Here is a 27779-nt window from a genome sequence, read left to right as displayed (position 1 = left end):
GCAGACAAGAGCTTGCACAGCCCTCTAGGGTTCCTAAGTGGCCACAGCGCAGGGCCTCGGGCCCTGGGGCTGGCCAGGAGCTGCATTCTCTGCCTGCTCAGAGAGATGGGCGCTGTGATCTTCAGAAAGAGCTTTGAGGCGAAGGTCAGAGTTCATGCGGGGGGAACCCACATCCTGGTGTGGGGCAGGTCAAGTCCTGCTCTCCCTCGCGACCACGTGGCCCATGTGGCCCCGGCGGTCAGCTGATCTGACATAGAACTGCCCCTCGAAGGGGGCGCACAGTCCTCTGGTACGCGGGGCAGTCGAGGCTCGGAATGGAATGCAGTTTTTAGTTACGCGCTCTAGTGCAGTCTGGAGATCCCTCTTCCAGGGGTGAGCAGCAGGCACCCACTTTCCTGGGGTTGTGGGCTCCCCGGGGCTTACTGGAGCCCTGTGAAGACACCGGGCTCAGTGGCGCCCCCTGCTGCTCCCGCCCCTCCCTGCCCCTTGCTTGGCTCACCAGGACACCTCTGACCCCCAGGCCCCAGTCGCTAGTGCATGAGCCTCCCAGGTCCAGGCATCTGCTGGGCAGCCCCCGGGGGGAGGGGGCTCTGATTCCCAGGACACACAGGGACACAGGCACAGTGCAGCCCCTGTCAGCACCCCACATGTGCACAGGAGGGCCAGGCCCTCTGAGGTCAGCCCCAGCCCTTCCCCTAGCCATGGCGGAAGCCCCTTGATGTATGCAGACCCGCCATTCACTCTTGTGAATTGACATCCAGCGCCTCCCCATGCCCTGACTTCCTGCACAGACAAGACAGGAGTGGGGGGCGGGGTACACCCCCAGCCAGAGAGGCCTCCCTCCAGGGCCCCCTGGCCCGCAGCTGGCTCTCCGGATCCTCCCACGTGACCCTTGCCCCAGCCCAGACTTTACATCAAATGAGGTCATAGCTTACATCGCTTTGGGGACCTCGACTGTCCCTGGCCACACCTCTGCCTGAGATAAGACCCTCAGCCCATGTTAGTGGGTGACTCAGAGGTGGCCCTGCTCAGGGCTGGGCGGGGATGGCTGTGATGGGGGACGCGCTGTCAGCAGCCCCTCCCCGGGAACTCCCCAGAGTCAGAGGTGAGCCCTCTGACAGGAACCCCCAGCCCCCTCCCTGACTGCGTCCAGGCCTTCTGCCCCAGCGGCCTCTTGACACCCTCTCTGTGCCCAGTGGGCAGGCCCTGCCCACAGTGGGGGCCGGAAAGGGCCAGCGTGGCTAGTCCTCGCCACAGCTCTTGGGGTCCCAGGAGAGGAGTGCCATGTTCTGCATTTTGCAGTGCGGCCGCGAGGCACAGGGAGGTGGAGTGGCCTGCCCATGGCCACTCAGCCCGGCTCTGCACAGGAGAAGCAGGATTTGGATCCAGGCCTGGGTCTGGAGCGCTGCCTGGGCCAGGCCACGGCCACCCTTTGACGCATGCCCAGTGGCTGCTGGGGTGGAAGGAAGTGGGGCAGGGGTGGGGTAGGAGCTTCCCATGTGGGTGGCGCTTGAGAGGGGCCCTGACAGCAGGCGGAGCCGGAGAAGCCTCCAGGAGAGAGCGCGGGGGTCCCAGGCTCGGACTGCAAGGAGCAAATGGCCCCTGCAGACAGCAGGCAGGAAACTGGGGGCTGCAGCCCAGGCGCTGCCTGTGAGGGGCCAGAGCCCGGCCACGCTGGCCATGCAGAATGGGCCCTCCCCGCCAGCCTGGCCCATCCACTGGCACCTCTGGGCACCCAGGCCAGGGAGCTCCTGGTGGCACCAGCCTCCCTGTAGGGGCTGGGCTTGGACAGAAACTAGTGGTGTTAGGGGCGCTGCTGCACACAGGCGCCGAGCCGAGGGGGAGAGGGCCGCATGCTACCAGCCCCAGGACGCAGCGGGCTCGTGCCTGTGGTGCTCAGCTTGTGACCCGTGGGTGCTCCTTCACCCCTCGGACCCTCAGCATCCTCCTCTTAGATGGGCACACAGAGCTGCCGCCGCCGGTGCACCGCCTCAGCTGCTGCCAGGGCCCGGCAACCAGGAGGTAAGGGACCAGCCCCGGGTGCCACTCAGCTCCGAGACACCCTCAGGAAGAAACGCACCCAGGGCTCCCTCCCCACGGACAACGGTCCCCAGACAGACCAGGCCCACCCGCCTGTCCTTTGTTTGAGTCTTGACCACTCTCCAGATCCCTTCCTCCCCGGCCCAGGAAGTCAGCGGCTGCATCCTCCTCGTGACTCCACACTGCTGGGCAGTGCTGGGCAGGCCGCCCTGTTCCCAGGACCCCTGCCCGCAGGGCCTCCTCCTGGTCCGGCTCCCACACTCTGCTGCACCTCCAGGGCAGGCTCCAGGTCTCAGCCTCCACCATAGCCCTGCATTAAAACACAGCAGCATTCCTGAGATAAAATCCACACACCTCTAATGCACTCCATAGACCATCTGCAGAATTTTATTTGTTTATATTTATTGTGGTATTGTGGATTGAACCCAGGGGAGCTCTTGCACTGAGCTACACCCCCAGTCCTTTTTATTTTGTATTTTGAGACAGGATCTTGCTAAGTTGCTAAGGCTGTCCTCGAACCTGCCATCCTCCTGCCTCAGCTTCCCACGCTGTTGGGATCATAGGCACGGGCGCCTGGGCCCGGGTAGTTAATTTTAGAACATTTTCACCACCTCAAAGTTAGCCCCTCATTTCCTTGTCTCCCAACTCCTGGCAGCCACGAATCTGCTTTCTGTCTCTCTGAATTTGCTGATTCTGGACATTTTGTGCGAATGGAATCATAGGCTATGCGGTTGTCTGTCTGCCATGCTCCATGTCTTCTTAGGTTCATGTTGCAGCGTGAATCAGTCCTGCATTCCTCTTCACGGCTGGATAATATTCCATGGCGTGTGTAGTACACACCTTATCACTCACCACTGGATGGGCCTTGGGGTTGTTTCCACTTCTGAGCTGTTATGAAGAATGCTGCCATAAACATCCGTGTACAAGTCTTTGTGCAGGCATATGTTCTCAATTCTCCTGAGCACGTATCTAGGAGAGGAATCGCGGGTCACGAGGAACCCCCAGAGCATTTCCCCAGGCCCCGTTCCCTCCGGCGGTGTGTGAGCCGGCTGCCCACGTCCTCACCCACCCTTGTGATTTTCCCTTAAAAAGTTACCATGATTGCCCTGGCGGCTCGTGATGTTGCACTGGTCCATCTACGGTGGGGAAACGGCTGCTTGGAGCCTTTGCCATAGTTCACTTGGGCCATCTGTCCTTTTATTACTGACTTGTGAGAGTTCTTTACATATTCTGGGTGGGGGCCTCTTACCAAAATAATAACTACAAACGCTCCTCACATTCCACGGGGCTTCTTTTCACTCCCTGGACGTATTCCTCGACACATAAAGTTTAATTTCAATGGAGTCCAGCTGACCTATTTATTCTCTGCTGCTTCTGGTGTTCTCTTGGCAATTCTAAGGCCTTGCGCAGCCTGAAGTCACACAGCATGAACCCGAGGTTTCCTTCTAAGACTTTCATGGCCGCAGCTCTTCAGGGAGCTCTAGATCCACTTTGGGTCGGTGCCGGTGCATGGCGTGGGTAGGGCTCTAATGCCACGCCCTGGCACATGGGAACCCAGCCGTCCCAGCGTTGGTCGGGACACAGCCCTGTCTTGGCACCTCCTTCCCCCCAGCTCCTGTTATCCACCCTCTGTCAGCCTCCTGTTACCTGAGCCCCCTGCCTGCGATCCAGCCCCTCCCTCGTCCCCACCCCAGACCCGCTCTCAGCTTCTGTGAGCTCAGCGGTCCTCGACTCCAAGTGTTGGTGAAATCAGGGGACGTCTGTCTATTTCACTCGCTGTAGTGTCCTCCCGGTTCATCCTCCATGTGGCAAATGACACAAAGCCAGCTAGTATTTTTCAAGGCCAAATAGTATTCCGCGTGTATGCACACCACATTTCCTTTATCTGTCCACTGTTAGACACTTGGGTTGTTTCCTGTCTTGGCTGCTGGGTAGTGCTGTGCCAACACCCCCCCCCTTCCTCCCAGGTGTTCACCCTCACCTGACCACCCTCGCAGCTCTCCTTGGCAACGCACCCGATTCCCTGTGCTCTGAGCTTTGCATTGGGAGGAAATTTTAGAGTTAGAGAAAAGCCCCAAGGATGCAGCGGCCCCCCTGAGACGCCGTGTGCCCGTGACGCTCACCTGGGCCTTCTGCTGCATCCAGACGTGTCCCTCTAAGCTCGTGGTTGGGAAATGTCACCCCAGACTCATATGTGGGTGGGATTGGACGGTGGCCTTTGGGAGGTGTTTGGGGTTAGACCCCGTGATGAGGTTGGCTTTATAAAGAGAAGAGCAGAGACCTGAGCCCACAGCTTGCCCTGCCTCCAGGGCAGCCTCTGCCAGGTTATGATGCACACAGGCCCTCAGCAGAGGTAGCGCCGAGGCCTATAGACCCGCGAGCCAGAGACCTCCACTCTCTATAAATTACCCTGTCTCCGGTATTCAGTTATAGTATCAGAAAATGTAACTAAGGCCCCCTCCCTCTGTTTGTCTCAGACTTTCCCACACCCACACCCACCCCTCCTCTTGACCTGATTCAGGGTGAGTGGGATGTCACCACACTGCCTGAGAGATGGTCAGAGTGAGACCCAGGCCCGCTTTGGGACCCGGTCTCCCTAGGACATGAGGTGAGGGGGGTGGAGCTGACACCTGGACCTACGAGACCCCATCTCTCCTCTGCGACTGTGGCCCTGGCTGGCCTTGGCTCAGCGGCCACTCTGCAGGGTGCTGGTGATGCAGCCAGGTCCTGGAGACCCCTCTCCAGAGATCACGACCTGCCCCCAACACGCTGAGGATCGGGGACCCTCTGCCCCCTTCACCCCACACCTGTACTTTGTCCTGCAGGCTACGGGACCTCTGGCTTAGGGTCAGGACAATTGTGAACCAGAGAGCCCGTGGCCTTGGGCCGTGGCGCCCGCACAGGGCGCGGGTCTGTGGGCGGGGAATTCTCTCCTCACGCCTAGCTGGGCACCCTGCCCCAGCACTGGGCAAGTCCTAGAGACCCACTCCTGGGCAGAGGGGTGACGGGGTCCTGGGGGTCAGCCCTGAGTTGTTCAGAGGTGGCCCTCTGTGGCCAGGCATGGGCTGGGCCAGATGGTGAGAGCCGGGGCTCAGACGCAGGCCTTAGGCTTGGAGCTTAGCTTGGCAGGGACCACTAGGGCCGAGGGTGAGTGACTGTGTCCTAGCAATTGTCCGACACATGGCTGGAGGGCCAGGGCAGGAATGGGAGCAGCAGGGCTGCGGCCCCCGCTGGGCTGTGTCCCGGGGGCACTTCCCTGCTGCCCTGAGCCCAAGACGCAATGCCGGCTTAACCTTAAATACCCCAGCACGGACATGGGGGAAGACGAGCCCTTCAGGCCCTGACACGGGGGCTGGGCAGTGGGGGCAAGTAGCCACTTCCCGCTGACACTGCAGCGGTGAGGCCGCGTGTGCTCCCCCACCGCAGCCAAGGCCTCTGTAATTTTCCTGCTCAGTGGGCAGGAAGCTTCAGCCATGGAGCCGCCCCTGCTGTCCCGCCTGGGGGGCCTGCCGCCCAGCAGCGCACGCCGCGGTGACTCACCCGGAGTCCCCTTCCCAGGCCCCTTCCCACAGACGCCTCAGCCGGGCCCTCCAGGCTGTGCAGGGGCCCAGGCTTTCCCTCCCTCTCCATCTCCTCTGGCTCCCCAGGGCCTAGTCCCACCCCTCCCCCAGTCTCCAGCAGGGGGTGCTGTTTCCTCCAGCCAGGGCCCTGCTATCACCATGTGTGCATGTGCGTGCATGTGTGTGCCTGTGTGTGCCTGTGTGTGCATGTGTGTGCCTGTGTGCCATCTCTGAGTGAAAAGAGGCGGTCACAGACCCAAGGGGCATGTTGCATCATTGTGTGTGTGTGTGTGTGTGTGTGTGTGTGTGTGTGTGTGTGTTACTAGGGGTTGAACTCAGGGGCATTCTACCTCTGAACTCCACCCCCAGTCCTGTTTTATTTTTATTTAAGTTACTGAGGCTGTCCTCAGACCTGCGATACTCCCGTCCCCGCCTCCCAAGTACTGGGATTGCAGGCGAGGACCACCACCTCCACATCGTTTTTATAGGCAGTTCTAGGCCTGTCCTTCCTTCCAGCAGGACCTGGCTCTGTGCCTGGGTGGCAGGGCTTGGTCTCAAGGACGGTGTCGAGGGTGTGACTGCTCATGGTTGAAGGCGCGTGTGTGTAGGTTGTGTGCCTCTGAACGTGTGTGTGGCTTAGACGTGAGTGATGTAGTGTGCATGGGTGTAAACACGTGTGCGTGGCTGTGTGGTGGGAAGCGTGTGTGCAGGTCAGGATGGGCAAGTCAGCATCCGTTTCAGTTGTCGTCTTGACCAGGCCCAGGACGACGGCTCTGCCCCCAAGGACGCACCCAGGGCCAGGAGGAGCCATCTCCCCACCTGCTGTCCTGGAGAGAACGGGCCACAGGGAGGGCTGTCTGCCTCCAGCTGGGCCTGGGGGGCTGAGAGGCTGGGGTCCACGGCTGAGCTCGGTCCTGGGAGGCCAGGCTGCGGTGAGCATAGCTGGTCACCACACTCAGAGGTACTGAGCCTTGGGAACTACTCTCTACTGCATGGTGGGGAGCCACGGCCAGGGGTGGCCTGAGCTTGACTCATCCCAGCACCACCACTTCCCCTGCCTGGCCCCTTCCACCACCCCAGGAGTCCCTTCTCTTGGGGCTGGACACAGGGGCACATTTAACATGAGCTCTGCTCTCTGGGGGATGGGCACAGAAACATTTGCTGAGCACCACTGCATACACCTAGCACAGCAGAGACACATTTTCCAGTCTGCACACAGCGATGCCAGCGTGGCACGGTGCCCTGGACCTGAGCCATGTGCCCTGTTCACGTCACAGGCCTGTCCCTCGCCGGCCATGAGCCCGCCGATGATTCAGCTGAGTGGCTGTGGCCGCAGCCGTAGAGGTGGTGAGGGGACCGCACCAAGGGGGTGGCCAGGGCCAGAGAGGGGCCTGTGTGGTGCTGCCCGGGCGGGCCCCGTAAACAGCAGGCACAGTCTTCCCTCTGCTCTGGTGTCACCCTGGCCTTGTCTCCTGGGAGCCGCCATACCCCCAGCCCTGTCCCCAACACTTAGGAAATGCTCATGAGATGACGTCGCCCTGACTCATGGGTGGGACGGTGGGGGCGGCCCGTGTCCCAGGAAGGTCTGCCCTCCCGCCCTGTCTCCCCTTCCCTTTCTCATGGGGCTGGGGGGATATGCTTTTTCACAACTTGTTTCTTAATAGCAATACTAAGGATTGCTTCTAGTAATGAAAGCTTTGCGTTCTCTTTGTGGATAATTTGGAGTGGTAAAGGGCAGCAGAAACTTTACCCATGAACCCACGTTCTGAGCAAACCCACTGAGCAAATAACATTCACTTCTTTCAACTTAGTGAGACACTCTTTTAAAAAGAAAAACAGCAGTAGGAATGCAGCTCAGAGGTAGAATGCCCCTGGTTCAATTCCCAGTAACACACGCACACACACACACACACACACACACACACACACACACGTCACCCCTTGTGCAGGCTGTCGATGCCCCAGAAGGACATGTCCCAGCCCCAGCCCCAGCCCCTGCTACTCCACTGTATTTGGGGAAAGAAGGCCTGTGCGGGTGGAGTGACATGAGACGCTCCTGGATCCCGCAGGAGGGGGTTGAGGCCAGTGGCGCGCTGGCCACTCCTCGATCTGGGCCAGTGTGTGCTTGTTATAGCAGCCACAGGAACAGACACTGACCGGCCACGCTGATCCGAGGGCCACATCCTGTGACATCGGCTACGCTCTGGGGTCTTAGTGTGTGCGTGCACTGGTGCCTGTGGTGTGGGTGTGAGTTCATGTGCTGCTACGTGAATGTGTGTGAAGACCACACTGGTGGCCTTGCTGCCTCTTCATTTTTAAAAAACACCATTCCAGCTGGGCGTGGTGGCGCACGCTTGTAATCCCTGCGCTTGAGAGGCTGAGACAGGAGGATCGCGCAGGTTCAAAGCCAGCCTCAGCTACTTAGTGAGGCTCTCAGCAACTCAGTGAGACCCTGTTTCCAAATAAAATATAAAATAGGTCTGGGAGTGTATCCTGGAGGTAGAAAGCCCCTGGGTTCCACCCCCAGTACCTAAAAAGAAAATTAAATAAAAAACACCATTCCATGAGAATCCTTTCATTTTATCAAATAAACTTTCCAGAATTAATTTTTTCTGGTTGCAAAATACGTGGTGCAGAATGTAAGTTTATTGGATAAAATGTGGAAGACACCAAGATACGCGCACGGAAGAAAACAAAAATGTGACTTAATTACGCCAACAACCAAACGCTGACCGCTTGTTTGTCTCCCATCTGGGTGTGTGCATTCGGCAGAATCCTCTCAGGGCGTGGAGAACAGAGCCGCGCTGCGGAGACGGCCGGCGGCTTCCTCAGACCTCAGCCAGCACGCTGACCTGGCCAGCGGCTCGGGAACGTGTGTCCCAGGGAAATGGAAACTTGGCTCCCCGCAGACGTGCACACGACCGTTCACAGCGGCTTGGTTGGCAATAGCCTCACACCGGCAAGAACCGACAGTGCCAGGTGGCTGTTAAACAAGCTGGGTGCAGCCATAATGCACCACAGGCTACCAGGCTCGCTCACCACGAGGCGCCGGTGCCCAGTCCTGGTTAGCATCCTCCCTGCTGCGACCTAGTGAACCCGACCACTTACAACTCAGAGCTGGGAGATTTATTTGCTCGCAGTTCTTGGCGATTTCAGAGGTTCAGCCCATGTCAAGCCAGGCTGCGGGGAGGGGAGCTAGCAGGGCGGCCGGGACAGCCTCGCTGATCTGTGCCAGAGTGACTCCTGCCTGGCCGGGCCAGCAGCTGCTCCTGCTCAAACCCTCCCATCTGGCAGCTGCTGGATCAGCCCCACCCCGCAGCCCCGCTTTAGCCACGCCCACAACTCCTGGTGTCAGAGCCCCCAGCTGGCTCTGCCTGGGACACCCTCATTCCCTCCAAGTCACTGCACAGACCCCAGTGTCCCAGTTCCTGGGTATGTATGAACAATGACCGGGGCCCAGGGTGGTGGGGGGACACTGCTGTGCCATGCATATTTGAAAGACCCATGGAGCTGCCCCCCCTATGTGGGCGTGCCCCCCATGGGTGCAGTGAGGGGCAGTGCCCGCCTTCACTTCTCAGTGCCCACCCTGTTGGCAGCCTGCCTGAATGGCAGGTGGGGTGGCAATCCTGTGCGTAAGCATCCTTTAACTCTGCAAGCGGAGCCTGCCCTGGATCCAGCCCCCGGGAGCCTCACAGGACAGAGGGACTGTGTGTGAACTGTTGCCAGCGTGACATGCTGTGGGCCCTGGGGCCCGTCCGCAGAGCCCCGCGTGCTGACACGCATTCACCCCATTCTCCAGCCAACACTGATAGAAGAGGGACCTGGGGGTCAGAGTGGAGGTGACCGGCCGCCGCCACCCGGCCACGAGTGGCCCCGTTGGCCTAGAGCGAGCGAGGGTGTCCCGGCTCAGGAGCCTGGCTCTGAGCAGCGAGGCCTCGAGACCCCTGCTCACAACCTGCTAGCGCAGAGGGCCAGGCCTCGGGACGTCCCAGACAGGAAGACAGTCACACACCGAGATGGTCTCCACCACGTCGTTTACAACCGCGAGCAGTCTGGGGGGATAACAACGCCAAAGGTGGGTTGACAAGAGCAGATCCTGACCCCTGGCAATGGTGTGGAGGCCACTGGGCAGAATCGAGGGCGCCCGAGCCTGGCCCGGGGCCTCCAGAGGGGAAGAAAGTAACGCTGGTCAGTGACCCAGCAAAGGCAGGCGGAGAGGGCGGCGGGAGTTATTAAAAGAAGAAAAGGTAAAAAAGAAAAGAGAAGAAAAGAAAAACGGCAAGGCCTAGACATGCAGACCCTACAAGGTGCCCAAATGTCTTTAAGAAGCGATGGAAGTTTCTTTTTCTTTTTATTTTTATTTTATTTTATTTTATTTTATTTTTGGTAGGGGATTGAACTCAGGTGCATTCTGAACTATACCTCCAGCCCTGTTTTATTTCTTTCTCTCTCTCTCTCTCTCTCTTTTCCAGTACTGGGGATGGAACCCAGGGGCATACTAACTCCAAGCTACACCTCCAGGCCTAGTTTTTATTTTTTATTTTAAACAGAATCTCACAGAGTTGCAGGGGACCCTCCTGTGTTGCTGAGGCTGGCCTCGAGCCTGCCATCCTCCCGTCTCAGCCTCCCAAGACTGGGATTATAACGGTGTACCACCACACTTAGCTGTGAGTGGAAGTCAAGGAGCAGGAGCGCACCCGCCCTCGGCTCCTCAGTCCCAGCCACCCCGACGTAAGAGAGACAGTTATTTAAAACAGCTCTCCAGAAACAGCCGTTTTCTTCTCCTGCAGGACGCCTGGCCAGCTTCAAAGCTCTGCCTTCCTCAGCCCCTGACAAGCTCTGACTCTCTTTCTACTTTAAGAATCCAGAGATGCTGGGTGTATTCATTTCGAGTCACCCCCCTCCATGCCATTTTGGCGTGGGGCTGTATTTCTATTTTCTGTATTTCTTTCTAATAAACTTCTTTAAATCTTCAGCAAAAAACAAACAAACAAACAAACAAACAAACAAACAAAAACAAGAATCCAAATCCTAGCTAGCTGGCAAGGCCAGGGGTCTCGCCCTTGCCCAACCCCGCCTCTGCCGGACACCCCAGCACCACGGCTCCACCTCCCTGGGGTGGGTGTGTGAGACCCCCTGGGCTCTCTCTGGGGCCCCCTGGAGGGGGACGGGAGCCAGGGAGCAGGGCGCGGCCTCGCTGCAGTCTCCTCTTCTGGGAATGTTCCCTTCCAGATAGCAGGCCCTGCGCACACACCTGTAATCCCAGCACTTGGAAGGCTGACGGGAGGGCTGCAGGTTTGAGACCAGCGTCAGCACCTTAGCAGGACCCTGTTGGAAATAAAAAGTAAAAAGGGCTGGGGGTTAGCTTGGAATTCGAATGACCCTGGGTTCAATCCCTAGTACCAAAAAAAAAAAAAAAAAAAAAACAACCCAAATTCCATTGTGTTTTGTGAGCCATCGCCTGCGCTGGTATCTTGGCTGGTCCCATAATGGAGCTGCGCAGTATTTCGCTGCTGTCAACTGTGCCGCGTGAACATGGGTACACAAGTCTGGTTATGATATTTTGATTTTGTTTCCTTGAGGAAGAACAAAATTACGGCATTTGCAGGTGACCGGCTGGAGGGAGAGAATTTTATAGTGAGTACACCCAGCCGCAAAGAATGAGTAGATGTCTGTTCTTATATGGAAGCTAGAGAGATCATTCGAGTAAGAGGCATCAGAGGTGCTCAGAGACTCCAGGGGAAGGGGGGGCGCCGTCATAAAGAATGCGGAGTACAAACAATGCCTCCAGTGCTTACAAATTGCCAATTCCAATCTCAAAGACTTGCAGAGGGAGGGGGACACCCAGTGGGGTGGGCAACAAGAGTTGTGTGCAGAGCCGGGCGTGGTGGCGCACGCTTGTAATCTCAGTGCTCGGGAGGCTGAGACTGGAGGATCGCAGGTTCGAAGCCTGCCTCGACAACTTAGCGAGGCCCTCCGCAACTAGGTGAGACGTTGCTTCCAAATAAGAAATAAAACCAGACTGGGCATTTAGCTCAGAGGAAAAATGCCTCCAGGTTCAATCCCCAGTGCTACAAAAAAAAAAAAAAAAAAAAAGAGCTGTGTGCATATATTCTTTTAACACTCTGTACCCTAATATGATGTAAATTTATGGTGTACCCAATTTTAAAAAAGCATTAAAAAATCAGGTCCACGCCGGGCGTGGTGGCGCACGCTTGTAATCCCCGCACTTGGGAGGCAGAGACAGGAGGATTGCACAGGTTCAAAGCCAGCCGCGCTGGCTTAAGAGACCCTATTTCCAAATAAAAAAAATATTAAAAAAATAGGTCTGGGAGTGTAGCCCTGAGGTAGAAGGGCTTCCAAGAACCCCAGCACCACCACTAAAAAAAAAAAAAATAAATAAATAAAAATCAGGTCCTAATAGTTGGAGCCTGGGAACGTCACATCCCGCGTTAACAGTGTTTACAGGTGCGATTAAGGTAAGGACCTTGATTACTCAGGTGGGCTCTGTATCCTGCCGCGAGATCCTGGCTAGAGGGACACGTGCACGCGCGCGCGCACACACACACACACACACACACAGCCCAACAGAGAGGAAGACACTGGAGGGTAAGGCCACGGGCCAAGGATGCTTGGAGCCCAGGGGCCGCCGGAGGAGGCCGAAAGGCTCCAGCCCAGAGCCTGCGGGAGTGCGGCCGCCCACCTGGATGTCAGATGCCAGGTTCTAGCAGTGCAGGAGAACGTGTCTCTGATGTTCGGGCCCCACTGCAGCCAGTGGCACTTGCCACATGATTCTGACCTCCAGTTGCAATGCCGTTTCTGTTCCCCGGCTGCAGGCTGAAGTCCTCATGCAGGAGGTGGATAACTAGAGGGCCAACGAGGTGGGCCAGCTATGGAGACGCAGCCAGGAGGGCTGGGACCTGCAGCCGCCCACCTCCAGCCAGGCACAGCCGCCTGCCCACCTGCGGACCCTCCAGGTTACCATGCAAACTTCAGCTGGGGCTGGGCAGGCCCTGGGAGGCCCAGAGCGAGTCTGGTTTAGCCCTTCACAGCCCTCTTCTCCTCTCCCAGAGGTTCTGGAAAGCTCCGTCCCTACAGTGCAACTGCCCCGCCCCACTGCCCACCCAGAAGGAATTTGAGAAGACTCATTTGTCAAACAGGCCGTTTACAAAGCAGACGCCTGCTCCAGCAGGAAACCCAGAGGCCAGCCCCAGGCCGCGTGCAGCAGAAAGTACACGGGACAGTAGCTCACCGCCGAAAGGCAGCGCCCAGGAGAGAGGCTCTCCAGGGACCTCTGGAAGGAAGAGAACATTCTGTCCACTGCAGAATCCTCCGGAATGTCTCTTCCTGGGACTTCTTCCACGTGGACCAAAGCCCTTGCGCTGAGTCCCAGGGAAGCTACACCCTCCCTGGCCCCGCCCCAGGAAGACTCCCTAGTCAGGAGCCCTCCCACCCGCCACTTGCCAGGGCTCTGAGCAACTCGGGAGGGTGAGTCAGCCCACCTCAGGCCCTGCGCAAGAGGGGCAAACGGGTACGCAGGTGGGCACCCAGGGTGAAAGCCTGGGATTCTCTTGGGTCTTCTATACAAGCGATCATGTCTCCTGTGACTTCTATCAATTTGCTTTTTATTTATTTTTTGTTACTAGAGATTGAAGCCAGGGGCATTCTACCTCCGAGCTACACCCCCAGCCCTATTTTTTATTCTTTATTTTGAAACAGGGTCTCACTGAGTTTCAAGGGCCTCACTAAGTAGCTGAGGCTGACCATGAACTGGCTCTCCTCCTGTTTCAGCCTCCCAAATGCTAAGATTACAAGCCTGCGCCACCACGGCTGGCATATAGATATATTTTGAAACAGGCTTGCTAGGTTTTTGAGTGTCTTGCTAAGTTGCTGAGGCTACCTCGAACTTGTGATCCTCCTGTCCTACGAGCCTCCCAAGTACTGGGATTGCAGCGTGCACTGCAGGGCCTGGCGTGCCCACTCGTTTTTTGAACGCTCCTTAGCCAGGTTCTTCTTTACCGGGTTGCACTGTGTGGGCGGCCAGCATGACACCGACAGGGCCTAGCAGGACCCCAGCCCACTCTAGCCCCTGGTGTCCACTGTCGGCCACCGCAGGCCCCCCTCAGGCTCAGGCAGCTGGCCATGGCAATGGTGGGACGCCTCCCCTGTCACCGAGCTTTTTGTTCAAGGTGTCCTTGTCCATGCAGAGCTGGCCACCACTGCACAGATGCCCACACACAGTGGCAGGACCACGTGGGTGGTGAGTGGGCCCTGCGTCTCTCTGACCAGCGCTCTTCCTGCACACGGAGGCCTGCCCCAGAGGGCCGGGGCAGAGGTGGGGAGGTGACTGTGCCTCCCTGGCCTCCTGCTTCTGTCGGGGGCCTCGGGGCCCCAGAGAGGGACGCTGCCGATGACGTCAGGTCGTGGCCTCCTGTGGCTCAGGCCTCCGGCGTGTCCACGGAGCCCACATGTACCATGAGCCACTCAGGGCTCCTACCTGCTAGCTGTCGGCCCAAGGAGGCCGGCCCGTGGGAGTCTGTTGCTGGATGGCTCCTCTCTAGCCACTGGGCAGGCAGGATGCCCATGGGGCAGGGTGCGAGGGGAGAGGCCTGCTTGGCTTCTCGGGGGCTGAGGCTCTGGGGACGGGCAGGACCACGTGATGGTGCTGCACAGACACATCAACCCTGGAGGGTCCGACAAGCCCTGGAGGTGGGCCAGGGGTCGCCTATGCTATTAACCCATTGACCTCTCTCTCTCTCTCTCCTACTCTACTGCAGATTGAACCCAGGGGCATTCTATCTCTGGGCTACATCCCCAGCCTTTTTAATTCTTTTTAGTTTGAAACAGGATTCTGCTAAATTACTGAGTATCTCCCCAAGTAGCTGAGGTTGACCTCGAACTTGTGACTCTCCAGTCTCAGCCTCCCAAGTACTGGGATAACAGGCACGCACCCCTGTGCCCGTTCATCTTAACAATATCCAGTGCGGCCCCTGGTCCCTGTTACAGGAATTGAGCTCAGCACAGGGCCAGGTGCACGTGGGTCTCCGGCTGAGTGCTCAGGTCATGCTGGCTTCGACTCAGAGCCAGAATCAAGCCTGTGTCCCCCACGCGTGCATGGCGCCACCCCGCAGCGCTGGACAGGCCCTAATAGCCGCCCAGCCTGTGACCGACACCCCGGGCAGGCACAGGATCCCCAAGCACGTGCAGACAGACACTACCATATTCCATGGAGCACGAAGTCAGGTGACAGATGGTGCAGACCAGAGTCCGAGGCACCTCCGGCCCCGCGGTCACCTGGTCCCTCGTGGCTCAAGCCCTTTGATGACCAGGAACTCGTTTCTCCCCAAGGGGCTCCTCCCGTCTGCCCTGGAGAGCCTGACATCATGGGACGCCTATCCATCGTCCGAGCGAGGCTTCGCAGCCCTGGGTGGTGACAGGATGCCCACAGGCGTGCTGTGCACCCTCAGGACGGTCACAGCCCTCTCTGAGCCTCAGACTCCTCATCCAGAGCAAGAGGCCAGCCTGGACGTTTGCCCCTTGGAGGGAGCTGGTGCCGAGGGCCACGTGGGCTCCGAGGAGGGACATAGCCATGTTGGGGTGGGGTCCATCGCCCCACAGTCAGGAGCTGGGGTCTGTTCAGAGAAGAGTCTGTGAGGATCCCTGGATGGAGCATGACCTCATTCCCAGTCCCGGAAGTCCCTCTGGAAGTCCATTTGGAGCATTCCCCTGCCCCAGGGCTTGGCCTGCCATGGTTAGTGGGGCGGCTGTGTGTGCTGAATGTAGCTCAGGAGACTTGAGCTCTGGGCAGGGGCCCATTCACTGCGGGGGACCCCGCACGGGCCCATGAGTCATCTCAGCCCATTCTGCTGAGACGGGATGGGGGGGCTGCTGCCTGGGGCCAGGCCTCGAGGGGCAGACAGGGCCCACCGATCCCATAGATGAGGTCGCCCCACGCCACCCGCTCAGCTGCGTGACGCTGCGCTCTGCCTGCCCACACTCTCCCTTCCTGGGACCCCGAGGTAAGGTTGTCTTGGTTACAGATGAAGGCTCTGAGAGGTTGGCGAGTGGACGGAGTCACCCAGCCTTCGGCGCCACGTTCTGTGGTCGTTGGAGTGGGTCCCACAGGCGTCAGCGTGGTTAATAGGAAACAGGCGGCCGAGGCCGGGGCTGCCTCACTCCAGCCCCACACATCAGCTTCATTTTAGCAGTGACCAAACAGGCTCAGAGAGGTGGCCTTCCTGGGCCCTGCGTGCTGGGGACGACAGCGGGCACACCTCGGGGTGTGTCCTCAGAGTCACTGTGCCGAACATCTCTGGCCGTGCCCAGCCTGGACCATCCTGTGCGGCCTCCTGCTCCCAAACCCTCCGCAGCACAGAGCCTGGGCCAGGAGGCGCTTCTCAGTCTCCAGCAGGGGCTTCTTCCCTTCCCGGAGGCCAGGAGGGTCTAGAAAGCTCTCTGCTGCCCCCTGGTGGGAGAGACCAGCTGCGGGCCTGCTGAGCGGGTCAGGGGCTGGGAAGAAAAGCTAGGAGGCTCTGTGCTCTGGGTGTGGGGCTCAGCCCTGCCCGCCAGGGCTCCAGTGCAGGCAGCCCCCTCCCGGCCTCCCTTTCCCTCTGTTCAGGGTCTGGGGAGGGCGCTGAGGGGTGACTGCTCCGGGGGTCCAGGAGGTTGCTCCAGGGGCGAGGGAGGTGTTTTGGAACTGGCCGGCAGGGCGGTGTGCCATACAGATACACTAGACGCAGCTCCACAAACTTCTAAGTGGATGATTATCTGCCCCGACGTGAAGTTCACTTCAATTAAACATGTCTGAACCAGAGGCTCGGAGCAGTGCAGCATGGGTAGAATCACCCAGGATCCTGCAGCCAGAGCCTCGGTCTCCCTGCCTGGCCAGGATGACCATCTGGGCCACCTTCCTAGGCCAGGATGCAGGAGCCCCCGGGCTTCTGGGGGCAGGGTTGATGGCCAGTGTTCATGGGGAGGGGCCCAGAACCACTGAGGCACCGTGGAGGGGCGGGGAGGCCCAGGAGCCACTCTCAAGGCCAAATGGGAGACACATCCCTGATGCAGCCACAGGGCAGCAGCAGGGTGGTCACCGTACCAGGTTGTGGCTACCACCTCTGCCCGCCGTGTGACGGTGGGCACACGCCTAACCCCTCTGTGCACCACTTCAATGGCAAACAGGGCTGGCAACAGACCCGACCTCGCACACGGGGTGTTTGAGGATGACGGGCACGGGGTGGGGGAGGGCAGACCCTGGGGGAATTCAGGGGGAGACGGCCATCTCAGAATCCTCTGAGGAGTTCCGCCACAGCGTCCCCTTTGATGAGCTTGAGAAGCGACTCTTCTGGGTGAATCATGAGCCAGCCAGCCAGGGCTGCCCGGCCTGATGCTCCCAGTGGTCCACGGTAGCCAAGACGGGGGCGGAGCAGGGATGCTCTGGAGACCAAAGCAAGTTGCTAAAAAACATTTATTGCTGTTTGGCCCTTCCTTCCGGCCTCCACTTCCCAGAAGCAGAGCCCCGGGGGAAGCAGGGTCCCTTGCCATGGAGTCCACCCCTCGGGGGTCAGGGCGGGTGGCTGGGGGCCAGCCAGGGGGCACGGCCGCGGAAGCGCTGGGGCACCAGGTTGGTCCTGCGGCCGCTGAGCTCCGAGGCGAAGGTCCTGGCCTTCTGGTAGAAGAAGAGAGACATCTCGCGGTCCCTGAGGAAGTGGTGATAAATGGAGGCCAGGCGCGTGTAGATCTTTAGCTGGGCCTTCTTGTGGCCCAGGTCCACGGCCGCCGCCAGCGCCAGCTGGTAGTACCCGGCCGCATCGAAAGGGTCCTGAGGGGGACACGTGGGGTGTGACCGGAGTCCACTTCTAACTCATGGGGGGTTCTCGCCACCCCAGGCTGGTGCGCCCCGCTGCTTGCAACCTGCAACCCTGTGAGAACGCCCCATCTCGCCCCGTCACACAGTCAGGGGTTTAGCTAGCAGGGTGCACTGGTCCTCATGACTGGGTGTGGTTCCTGAAGCTTCCCAAGGGGGGGACCCACACAGCTCCCAGTGCCAGCTCAGGGCGGGTCCCAGGCTGGCCCCAGTGTGACCCAGAGGTGTGGGGGGCATGAGCAGCCCCTTGGTCAGACCCTGGCCCCATCCTGCCCGCACCTGTGTTTGACAGTTGACTTGAATCACACTGTCTCCTCCCTCCCCACGGCTTCTGCTGAGGGTACGGGTGTCCCAGCTCACAGGCTGAGTTCCTGGGAGCCCCTGCAGGCAGCTAGGAGCTGGGGCTCCCCAGGACCCCTCCCTGAGTCCCCAGCCCCTGCTATGTGCTGGCGACACCTGGTGGTCAGAAGTGGATTCTACAGCCTCCACTGTGGCCAAGTCCCATGCCCCTGGCCCTACCTCTGGCCGTCCAGAGGGTGCTCGGCGTGACCCTGTGTCCTTGGGGCTGGACCTCCCTGTTGGACGCCCGTATCTCTCCATGATCACACCTCTCTCCTCCCCTCCCCAGGAAGTAAAGAGCAGAGCAGCTGCTGAGAGGCCAAGTCTAGGCCTGCGTCTGGAGAAAGGACACGGAATCAACGTGCCTCTGGGCCTTGTTGTGACCCAAGCTACCAGCCTTGGGGAGCACTGTACCCCACTCCAGGGGGTGTGGGGAGGAGAAGATGGGGCCTGGAGTGCTGCCCGGAGGCAGGGCCAGCGTCCTGGGTCAGGATTCGGCCTCCCCAGCCTCGCCCTTGACTTAGTCTCCCGAGGCCTTGCGGCCTTAGCATCTCCAAGGTCCTCTTGGATGCAGGGTTACCCAGGGATAACCTAAGACCCACCCTTGGCCGTTCCTCCCCTCCTTAGCCTCCCACAATGGTGCCCCAGGGCCAAGGACAGAGTCCAGGACTCTAAGTTGTCTCCTCTCTGCCCCACCCAAGGGCCCAAGAACTCTACAGCACAGAGTTAGTGGGCATGTCTCACCGCCCGGGCTCAAGGCCACCCCTGAGCCCAGTCCTGGGCCCCTGGCAAAGGGTGGCCAGGTCTGTGGCAAAGGGAAGCTCAGGGAAGCACCTGGCTCAGCCCAGGGTGGATGAGAGAACTTCCTGGAGGAGGTGGCAGCCTGACTCTACAGGGAGAAACACTATGTGTGTGTGTGTGTGTGTGTGTGTGTGTGTGTGTGCGCGCGCGCGCGCGCGTGCGTGCATGTGCCTGCTTGAATCCACACTCAAGTCTGTCCCACACCTCTTGCTTAGCTGACTGATGGGCCATGGGTAGACGGCAGGGTTAAACAACTGACAGACGCCCTGGGCCCTGCCTCTGGGCGGCACCCCAGTCCTGCAGCCCCTCTTGACCCCCACGCCATCCTGGAAACCAGAAGGGCCTGAAGTGGGGCAGAGTGCTCTCGGAGGGAAGTGTAGGGCAAGGCTGGTGGTGTGGGTGATGGCGAGCCCGGAGACCACCGGGAAGGAGGCAGGAGGTCTAGAGAAAGGACACAGAATCAACATGCCTCTGGGCCTTGTTGTGACCCAAGCTACCAGCCTTGGGGAGCACTGTACCCCACTCCAGAGGTTGTGGGGAGGAGAAGATAGGGCCTGGAGTGCCGTCCGGAGGCAGGGCCAGTGTCCTTGGTCAGGATTCGGCCTCCCCAGCCTCCCGAGGCAGGAGGCAGGAGGGTTCTCACCCACACACCTGGCCCTGGCCTTGGCTCTCAGCAGTGACCTTACTTTTTCCTCCCTGGGGAGTGGCAGTGTGACCATGGTGAGTTAAAGGCCTCCTTCATTGGCCTCTAGCCTGAGGGTCACAGGGTCACAGGTGAGTGTCCCTCTGGGTTCCAGGTGCAGCACCCCAGGGCGCACAGGAACTTGGCCTCAGCAGAAGGCTACAGAGACCACTATGACCACTAGGTGTCGCCAGCATTCAGGGGGCCCACACAGGGAGCCTTGGGTAGAATAGGAAACTCAGAATGGGGTCCTGGGGCGGGGGGGCCAGCTCTGGACGCCACTCAGAAGCCCCCAGAGCTCAGCCTCTGAGCTGGGGCACCCTTAACCCCCAGATGGCAGGATCGGGTGCAGTGCTGGGCTTGGGGACAAACTAACACAAGACAGGAGCCAGATGGGGAAGATCAGCCTGAGCAGCCCTGGGGACCACTTGGCCAGCCGCCCGCACCTGAGCCTTTGCTTCCCGCCCTGTGGGTCGGGATGATAATATCCCCGCCCACCCAGGAGACTTGAAGAGTGCCTAAGGATTCTGGGTGGGGCTCCCGAGAGCAGGCTGCTGGAAGAAGAGGCAGGATGGGGCTGGACCTTGCAATGTGAGTCGCAGGGGTACGGTGCCACCCCAATATCCTTCTCCCCTGGCTAACTCCTACTTGGCAACCATGGCTGGCTTTGGTGTCACCTCCCCCAGGGGTCCCCCTGACCACACTTCCCCGCTGATGTCCGTTTACCACCTCCTGTCCTGTGTCTTTTTTTTTTTTTTTTTCCAGTACTGGGGATGGATCCAGGGTCATTCTACCTCCAAGCTACACCCCCAGCCCTATTTTTTATTCTTTATTTTGAACAGGGTCTTACTGAGTTGCAAAGGGCCTCACTAAGTAGCTGAGGCTGGCCTCAAACGGTGATCCTCCTGTCTCAGCCTCCCAAATGATGGGATTATAAGTGTGTGCCACCATGCCCAGCTCAGCTCTGGGAGGCTAGACAGAGTCTGATGACCTCACGGTGTTCCTCAGAGCCAGGCCCAAGAAAGCCTCCAGGAGACCACTTGGCCCCCGGTCCCACCTGCACGGCGCCCCGCCCACCTTCAGGTCATAGAAGATGATGTCACCGAGCGCCAGATACACCTTCACGTAGTACAGGGTCTCCTCCTCAAACTCCAGCGGCGAGCTGCACAGCGACAGGGCCTTCAGGTAGAAGTGCTCGGCCAGCTCGCTGTGGCCCAGGCGCTGGTGCAGGGCCGCCAGCCGGTGGCAGGCTACTCGCTCATTCAGCCGGTCCCCTGGGGGAAAGGGGGTGCGGGTGTGAGGACAAGGCCCCCAGGGCAGGCAGGGCCAATCAGGAGCAAGCATGCAGACCCACAGCGCCGCTCCTGCCCCTGAGCTCTGGGTGTGGCCCCGGCAGCTCCAGCTGCCCACTGCCTGTCCCTGGGCCTCAGTTTTCCCTCCTGCAAAGTGGGCCGGTAACGCCTGCCTCCGCTCTACCTCGGGATTTGGCCGGGTTGTGGGTTTGGGTGGCTCAGCCCCATGCCTGCGGGCAGCCACCTAGACGGGGCGTCTTCCGTCGCTTCTTTAAACGAGGAGCAGGTGGTTTGCGCATTTCTGGGCACCACGGCTTGGTCAGACCGCAGACCTGGCAGTGGCCCTTCCTGGGTGCATGAGCCCAGCCTCCAACCTTGGCGAGTCTCTGCCCTCCCTCCCCTGCAAGTGGGCCAGCCGGCCTGGGTGGCCCACTGGCGGGCCCGCGTGGAGCCAGCGAGCAAGGCACTCAAACTCTGCCGCACACCGCTGCGGGCCAGGCCTGGGCACCAGGCTCCGGCCAGTCCACTCGGGGCTCCCTCCATTGAGAAAGACAGAGAGAAGGGATGGGTTTTCAGAAAGTTGGCAAAGATTTTTCCAGCTGGAAAAATGTAGAGGCTCAGGGTATGCGGAGGCTCAGCCTGGCACATCTGGGGAGCGGAGAAACAGGAGTGCCCGCAGCGCAGGTGCACGGGCGCGGGCAGAGGCTCAGTTGTTAAGGAAGAGCGTGGGAGGCACCTTTGCGGGACGCCGCCTGCCTGCGCCCCTGAGCCAGGGCTGCAGAGTCAGAGCTGTCCCAGGATGGAGCTGGAGCTTACCCAGGGCGATGCTGAGTGCCAAGGCCTCGTGTGCAAACTCCAGGCCCTCCTGGGGCTCCTCCAGTGCGGCCAGCAGCGCCACCAGCTTGTTGTACAGCCGCAGCTCCGCCTCTCGGTTCCCCACGGTCATGGCCAGGGGCAGCGCGCGGTCCTGTCCACACGCAGGAGGGTCAGGCCTCCGCATGCTGGCGTGGAAAGTCCCAGGCAGGGAGCGCTCCACCCCCTGGCCCCCGCCATGCATCTCTGCGCAGCTCGGTGCCCCAGGGAAAGCAGGGTCCATCCCGATGCCGCAATCTGAGATCTGGGGACCCTCCTGCAGCCTCAGTGGGGCCCTTCCTGTCCTGTGCAGCAAGGGTCGAAGCAGGAGGGTCCGGAACCCTCTGCTAAAGTGTGCACCTTTATGGGACCGGGAAGGAGCTGCATTCCATGAGCTCTGGGTGCAGAGAGGGGAAGAAGCCCAGGCCTCTCCCGAGTGCTGTGTGTTCCTGGACGCGTGTCTGAGCTTCTCTGAGCCTCACGTGTCTCCTCTGTGAGATGCAGACAGGGCTTCCGCCTGGCTCACTTAGGCCCCTGAATGCGAGAGCAGCGGCCTCTTTAGGCCTCCCCAGACTGCGTCTCAAGGTCGCGAGAGCCTCACTACCCCTGTGCTCAGCCATCGCGGGGCGCTCCCTGAGGCCCGCACGATGGCCCACAGCACCCTCACCCGGTAGAAGGACACGGCTTTTCCCCGCTCCCAGGTCCCGTTGAAGAAGATGTCTCCGGCCGCCTCAAACAGCTCCAGCCCCAGGTTGGGGTCCCCTGTGTACAGAGCTGCGTTCTGTGCCACCTGCAAGATGGGCGGGCGCTGGAGACCGAGACCACACCTGCCCAGGTGCGCCACAGCCTCCTCTCCTCTCCCGCTGGAGGCTCGGCCTCGGCTCAGTCCCTGTGCACTCGGGGTCCCGGGAACCATAGCTGTGAACACCTAAGAGCCAGGAGGAGCCTGTCCCACCACAGCCTGGCACCCAGGCAAGTGCAAGTGTTGGTAGTGTGCGAGACAGAGTTCAGATCCAGCCTCCAATTCTGCCCACCACGCTTCCCCGAGGTCCCCACAACATCCTGCCCTGTGGCTACTTCTCCTCTGGGCCCTTAGCAACCTCAGCCTGACTGTGGCTCCTCCTGCACCACCAGGTGGTAGGGGCTCAATGAATAGGCGCCAAGGGAAGGCAAGCTCAGCCCCTGCCTGAAGTCCAGCAGACCCAACTGCTGGCCGTTCCCAGGAAGCACCAGGCCCCACCAACCTCTGGGCCTTTGCACCTGCAAGTCCTGCTGCCAGGAATATCCTCCTCCACCAGGTGGGCGCTAGTCTCCTCTCCCTGCAACTCCAATCTCCCTGGCCTCCAGGCTGCCTGGAGTCCCCGCGCCCACCCAGTGCCATGCCCCGGCCGCAAGGCAGGCGGGACGGGTTGCGGATGTGCCTGCCTCCGCCCCCAGCCATGAGTTCCCCATCCTGAGTCCTCAGCCCCGAGTCAGGGGAGGTGCAAAGGGCTGCTCGCACACGTCTCCTAATTTGTTCCAAATCACATTATGTTTTGGAAAGCCTCTAAAAATAGCTTTTATGATAAATGCATTTTGAAGGAAGTGTGCCGTGTACTGCTAAAGCAAGGTCCTCCACATGCTGACAGTGGACACAGCACTGGCCAGCTGAGCACCTTCTGTGTATGGGTACCGTGAGAGCCCCGCACTCTGCGCAACGGGGGCTCAGATCCTTGTCAGGGATGGTGAGGGAGAAGGGGGAGGGGGAAGATATGGACCCCTGGGATACAGTGGGTACTCAATAGTGGCCCTAGGGTGGACAGATGAGTGACTAGAAGGATGGATGGATGGATAGATGAATGGGTGGGTTGTTAGGTTGATGGATGGATGGTTGGATAGATGGATGGATGGATGAACGGATGATGGATGTGTGGATGAATGGATAGTGGATGGATGTGTGGTAGACATATTACGTGAGCATGTGCGTGTGGGGGACGGGGTGGATGGATGGGTGCATACGCCCGGCCGCCCCACGCCCTCACCTGGATGTACAGGTCCACCAGCTCATTCTGTCGCAGGATGTAGTAGATCTTCCCCGCCTGTAGCCAGGCGTACGCCTCTTTCTCCTTCTTCTGCAGGTCAATAAATATCCCCAAGCTCCTCTTGGTGTACTCAAGAGCAGATTTGTAGGCCCTGCAAACAGGCGCAGACATCAGAACAAGCGCGGTGGGACCAGCCTGGGCCGGTCCACAGTGGGGGCGCGCCGATGGAGGGCCCGGAATGCTGAGGCCCGCGGCCCCTCTGCTGTGCACAGCAGCTGCCCTGCCACCGCCCAGCACAGAAAAGCCTTCTTCAAAGGAGACAGTGAAGACACCAGCCACGGCAGGAGAGCCATGCTTCCCGTCTCTCCCCGCCTGTCCAAACACAGCCTCGTCTTTTCTGAACACGTCAGGATCCATAGGCATGGGGCAGAAATTCAGAGACCGTCTAGGCCCGTGGTTCTCAAACTGCCTGTCCCCCAGAGGACTCCCCAGGCAGAGGGCGGGCCCTGCTCCGAGTTTCTGACTCCACAGGCCTGGAGCAGGGCCCCATACTGAGCACCTCCACAAGGCTCTCAGATGAGGCGACGCCCTCTGCTGGCCCAGGACCACACTTTGAGAAGCGCCAGTCTAGCACAGGAGCCTGCGGCCCTGCTGCAAGAAGAAGGTCCAGGCAGGACCCTGCGGACCTCGAGATGCTTTGCTGCCCTTGGTGAGCCCCGCATGAAGGGGTGTAAGTGGCACGATTCCTGGGCCTGTGGGCCGCCCAGGATCCTTGGGTGGGCCCCACCTAGAACATGAGCTGAGACCCTGCCCGGGGAGCGGGTGGGACAGCCGGCTCCGCCTCCACACTTGTCTGGGGGCCAGCGGCTGGAGACGCAGGGCCAGCAGAGGCCAGCTCGCCAAGCCACCAGGGCAGGAGAGCAGCCATGTCTCTGTGGGTCTGGGCCACCCACTGGGGAGGTGAGTGGGGAGACAGAAGGGCTGTCACCCCGCAGGGAGGCCGAGCCAGGTCAGGAAAGCCCCAGGCCTTCCAGGTCAGCTCTGCTGATGGGGTCCAAGGAACCCCATGGTCACCAAGGACCGGGGCCGCCCGGGGACGCAGTTCCAGTGCCGCCCCCCCCCCCGCCCCCAGGGCACTGGCCTCACCTCTCGGTGCCCAGCGACAGGTAGAGCTGGCTGATGGCCTCCAGGAGCTGCCCCTCCAGGGCCTTGTCAGCCGCCCTGCAGGCCAGCGCCAGCTGGAGCTCGTGGTAGACGACGCACCGCGCCTCGTTGGGCACGACACTGCTGTAGAAGTGGCAGAGGGTCTGGACGGCTTGCATCTGGCCTGGGGAGAGGACGGGAGGAAGAGCTCACCCTCACAGCTCTGCAGGCCTCCTCCACCTCCTGAGCCAGGCCCTCACAGGTGGGGAAACTGAGCCCAGAGAGTCTAGGTGGCCCGTGCAGCACACGCCACGCTGTGCCCACTGAACAGCATGGTGGAGGCTCCAGAGACAGTGCTCACCACTTCAGTGAGCCCGGGGCCAGCGTGTGGGCCGGGCTCCTCACTACTACAGGTCTCCTGTGTCCGCCTCACTAAGCCCTCCTGTCCTGGTCAGGACCGGGGCTATCTACGCTGAGCTGATGGCCGAGGTGCACCTGCTCCCCCCTTGCAGATGGACACAAAGTCCAGAGACGAGTGTTTGCCTTGGGGCATGCGGCACTTGGTCCAGTGAGATTCTGCCAGGTCCCTGCGTTCCACAGCCTGTGCCCCGTCCAGGAGGCCAGGCTCCAAACCACAGGCTTCCCAGCCTCTCCTAAAACCAGGGCTCTGGGAGCCATGCGGAGTTTCCAGCTGTCAAGAGTAATTCAGAGACATACAAGGAAATAAAGGATTTACCCACACTATAAACTTCCCAGACCTGACAGGTGCTTATCAAAGGCCGCCCAGCGGCGCGGAGGGCCGTCTTCTCGGGCATCCTCGGAGCAACCTCCGAGAGAGAGCAGCTCAGCCCCCAAACAAACCTCCACAAGTGTGAAAGGGTTGGAATCACAGGAAACACGTTCTTAGCAACGAATAAAGTTAGAAATCAGTGACAGAAGGAAGTTACGGAAATTTAAAAATACGTGAAAGTTAAACTATACATTTCTAAATAATCAGTGGGGCAGGTTATTTAGAATAATAATCATAATCAGAGGAGATGAGAAGAGAAACTAGGAGCTCCTTTGAGATGAATGAAACAAACACGCCGTGCACCAGAATTTAAACGATGCGGCTAAAGCTCTGCTCCGAGGGAGACTCATACTTTGCCTGAAAGGAGAGAAACTGGAAACTCAACACCTAAATTTCAATCTTAAGAAACTAGAAAGAGTTAACAAATCCCAAAGTGAGCAAAAAAGAAGAAAGTCACGAGCCTCACAGTGAAAACAATAAAATAATAATCTGGGAGGACAGGAGGAAGTTAGAGAAATTTAAAAATATGTGAACATTAAACTACACATTTCTTTTTTTTGGTGGTACTGGGGTTCCTGGAAGCCCTTCTACCTCCGGGCTACACTCCCAGACCTATTTTTACATTTTTTGGAAACAGGGTCTCCTAAGCCAGTGCGGCTGGCTTCGAACCTGCTCGATCCTCCTGTCTCTGCCTCCCAAGCGCGGGGATTACAAGCGTGTGCCACCACGCCAGGCTAAACTAAACATTTCTAAATAATCAGCGGGGCAGGTTATTTAGAATAATAATAATCAGGGGACAGAATAACAGGGGGACAGAAAATAGTAAAACCAAAGGTTGGTTCACTGAAAGGATTGACAAATGGATAAATCTTTTCCCCAGATTGACCAAGGAAAAATCGAAAATACAGACTACTGACATCGGAATTGAAGAGGGAGCTGCTGTCGGCCTCCCGGCAACAAAAGACCATGGGAAAGTGCTCGGAACAGTCATATGCCAACAAATCGGAAACCGACTCAGTGCGACCAAGTTCCTAGAGAGAGCCACACTGCGCACACGGCGGCTCAAGAAGGGCCCGGGGACCCGGCTGGCGGCCTGGCGCGTCAGCCCACCCTCCATGTGCTGCGAGTTCAACATGAAGGGCGAGGGGGCCATGGCTCCCGGGGTCCCTGTCTGGTGTACCCAGATCTGAATCCCCAGCACCCTGAGAAGGGCCACATAGAAGATGCCACTAGCTGGGAGAGTCAGGTCCTGCAGAAACCACGGGGGCCCGCTTCCTCCTGCAGGTCCCGAGGGTGTCCTCCAGCCAGAGATGCCCTCTGTGGGTATCCACCCGCCCTCCCCTCCTCGGGCCCCTTCACATGGTCACTTCCAAACTTCTGTTCTTTCAGGGCCACGGATGCGTGCTGGACCTGGGGTTGGGTGTGCTCAGATCCGGGCTGCCTCCCCTGGGGCCCTGGTGGGGGACGAGACCCTTCCCTGAGTGGTCTGGGGGCCACCAGAGGATGAGCAAAGGGCCTCAGCTCTCCAACTCTCGGCTTGATCCTGGGACTCTCAGCTCCCTCCCTCAACCAGCCTCTACCGCAGGCTCCCTGGCACCTCTGCCACCATCGCATCCCACCTACTCCCACCCATTGCCATGGCTGCGTGTTTTACAGCACACATGGTTACATGTTCTGTGGTATTCAAAGTGGCCTACAGCACTCACGGTTATGTGTTCTACAGCACTCAGGGTTACATGTTCTAGAGCGCTCGTGGTTACGCATTCTAGAGCGCTCAGTTACACGTTCTAGAGCATTCAGGGCTACGCATTCTAGAGCACCCAGGGTCACACGTTCTAGAGCGCCCAGGGCTGCACGTTCTAGAGCGCTCGTGGCTATTGCGTATTCTAGAGTGCTCGCGGCTGTTATGTGTTCTAGAGCGCTCAGGGTTACATGTTCTAGAGCGCTCACAGTTACGTGATCTAGAGCATCCAGGGTTACACGTTCTAGAGCGCTCAGGGTTCAGGGTTACGCATTCTAGAGCATTCACGGTTACGTGTTCTAGAGTGCTCCGGGTTACGTGTTCTAGAGCGCTCACAGTGTTCTATAGCCATGAAGCGCTTTCCCCCAGCACACTCATGGAAAGGCCAAGCTGCAGCCTGCAGCACCTGGATCCTGTCTAGCTCCTCAGCCCAGGTCTTTGCCATCCACCACTCAGTGGCCCGCTCCAACTCTGCCATCACCCCTGCCCTTTGTGTGGCTACAGGGCAGGTCCAGACCACCACCCTTGCTTGGCCATCCCGCCCCAAACCCGCCAGTCATCCAGTTCCAGACTGTAGACTTCCCCAGCCCATAGGCTGGGGCCAGGAGCTGCCCGTCGTCAGCAGATCACCCCCTTGTGGGCTTTTCAGATCTGG

The 27779-nt window shown here is 59.4% G+C and overlaps 1 protein-coding gene across 1 annotated transcript in view; it reads right to left on the bottom strand.

Moving 5' to 3' along the window:
• Positions 1-17160: 17160 nt before the first annotated feature.
• Positions 17161-27779, bottom strand: part of SH3TC1 (SH3 domain and tetratricopeptide repeats 1) — a gene marked incomplete at both ends in the record, with an annotated part of 30138 nt that continues 19519 nt past the window's right edge. Inside the window, 6 exons of the mRNA XM_080697288.1 lie at positions 17161-17418; positions 20363-20559; positions 21394-21544; positions 22097-22219; positions 23451-23601; positions 24597-24777. Of these exons, the coding sequence (XP_080553414.1) occupies positions 17161-17418; positions 20363-20559; positions 21394-21544; positions 22097-22219; positions 23451-23601; positions 24597-24777 (1061 nt within the window). The remainder of the gene's footprint in view (positions 17419-20362; positions 20560-21393; positions 21545-22096; positions 22220-23450; positions 23602-24596; positions 24778-27779) is intronic.

Source organism: Muscardinus avellanarius (assembly GCF_963383645.1).
Source record: "Muscardinus avellanarius genome assembly, chromosome: 6".
Lineage (NCBI taxonomy): Eukaryota > Metazoa > Chordata > Mammalia > Rodentia > Gliridae > Muscardinus > Muscardinus avellanarius.
This window is presented reverse-complemented; position numbering and strand designations above follow the sequence as displayed.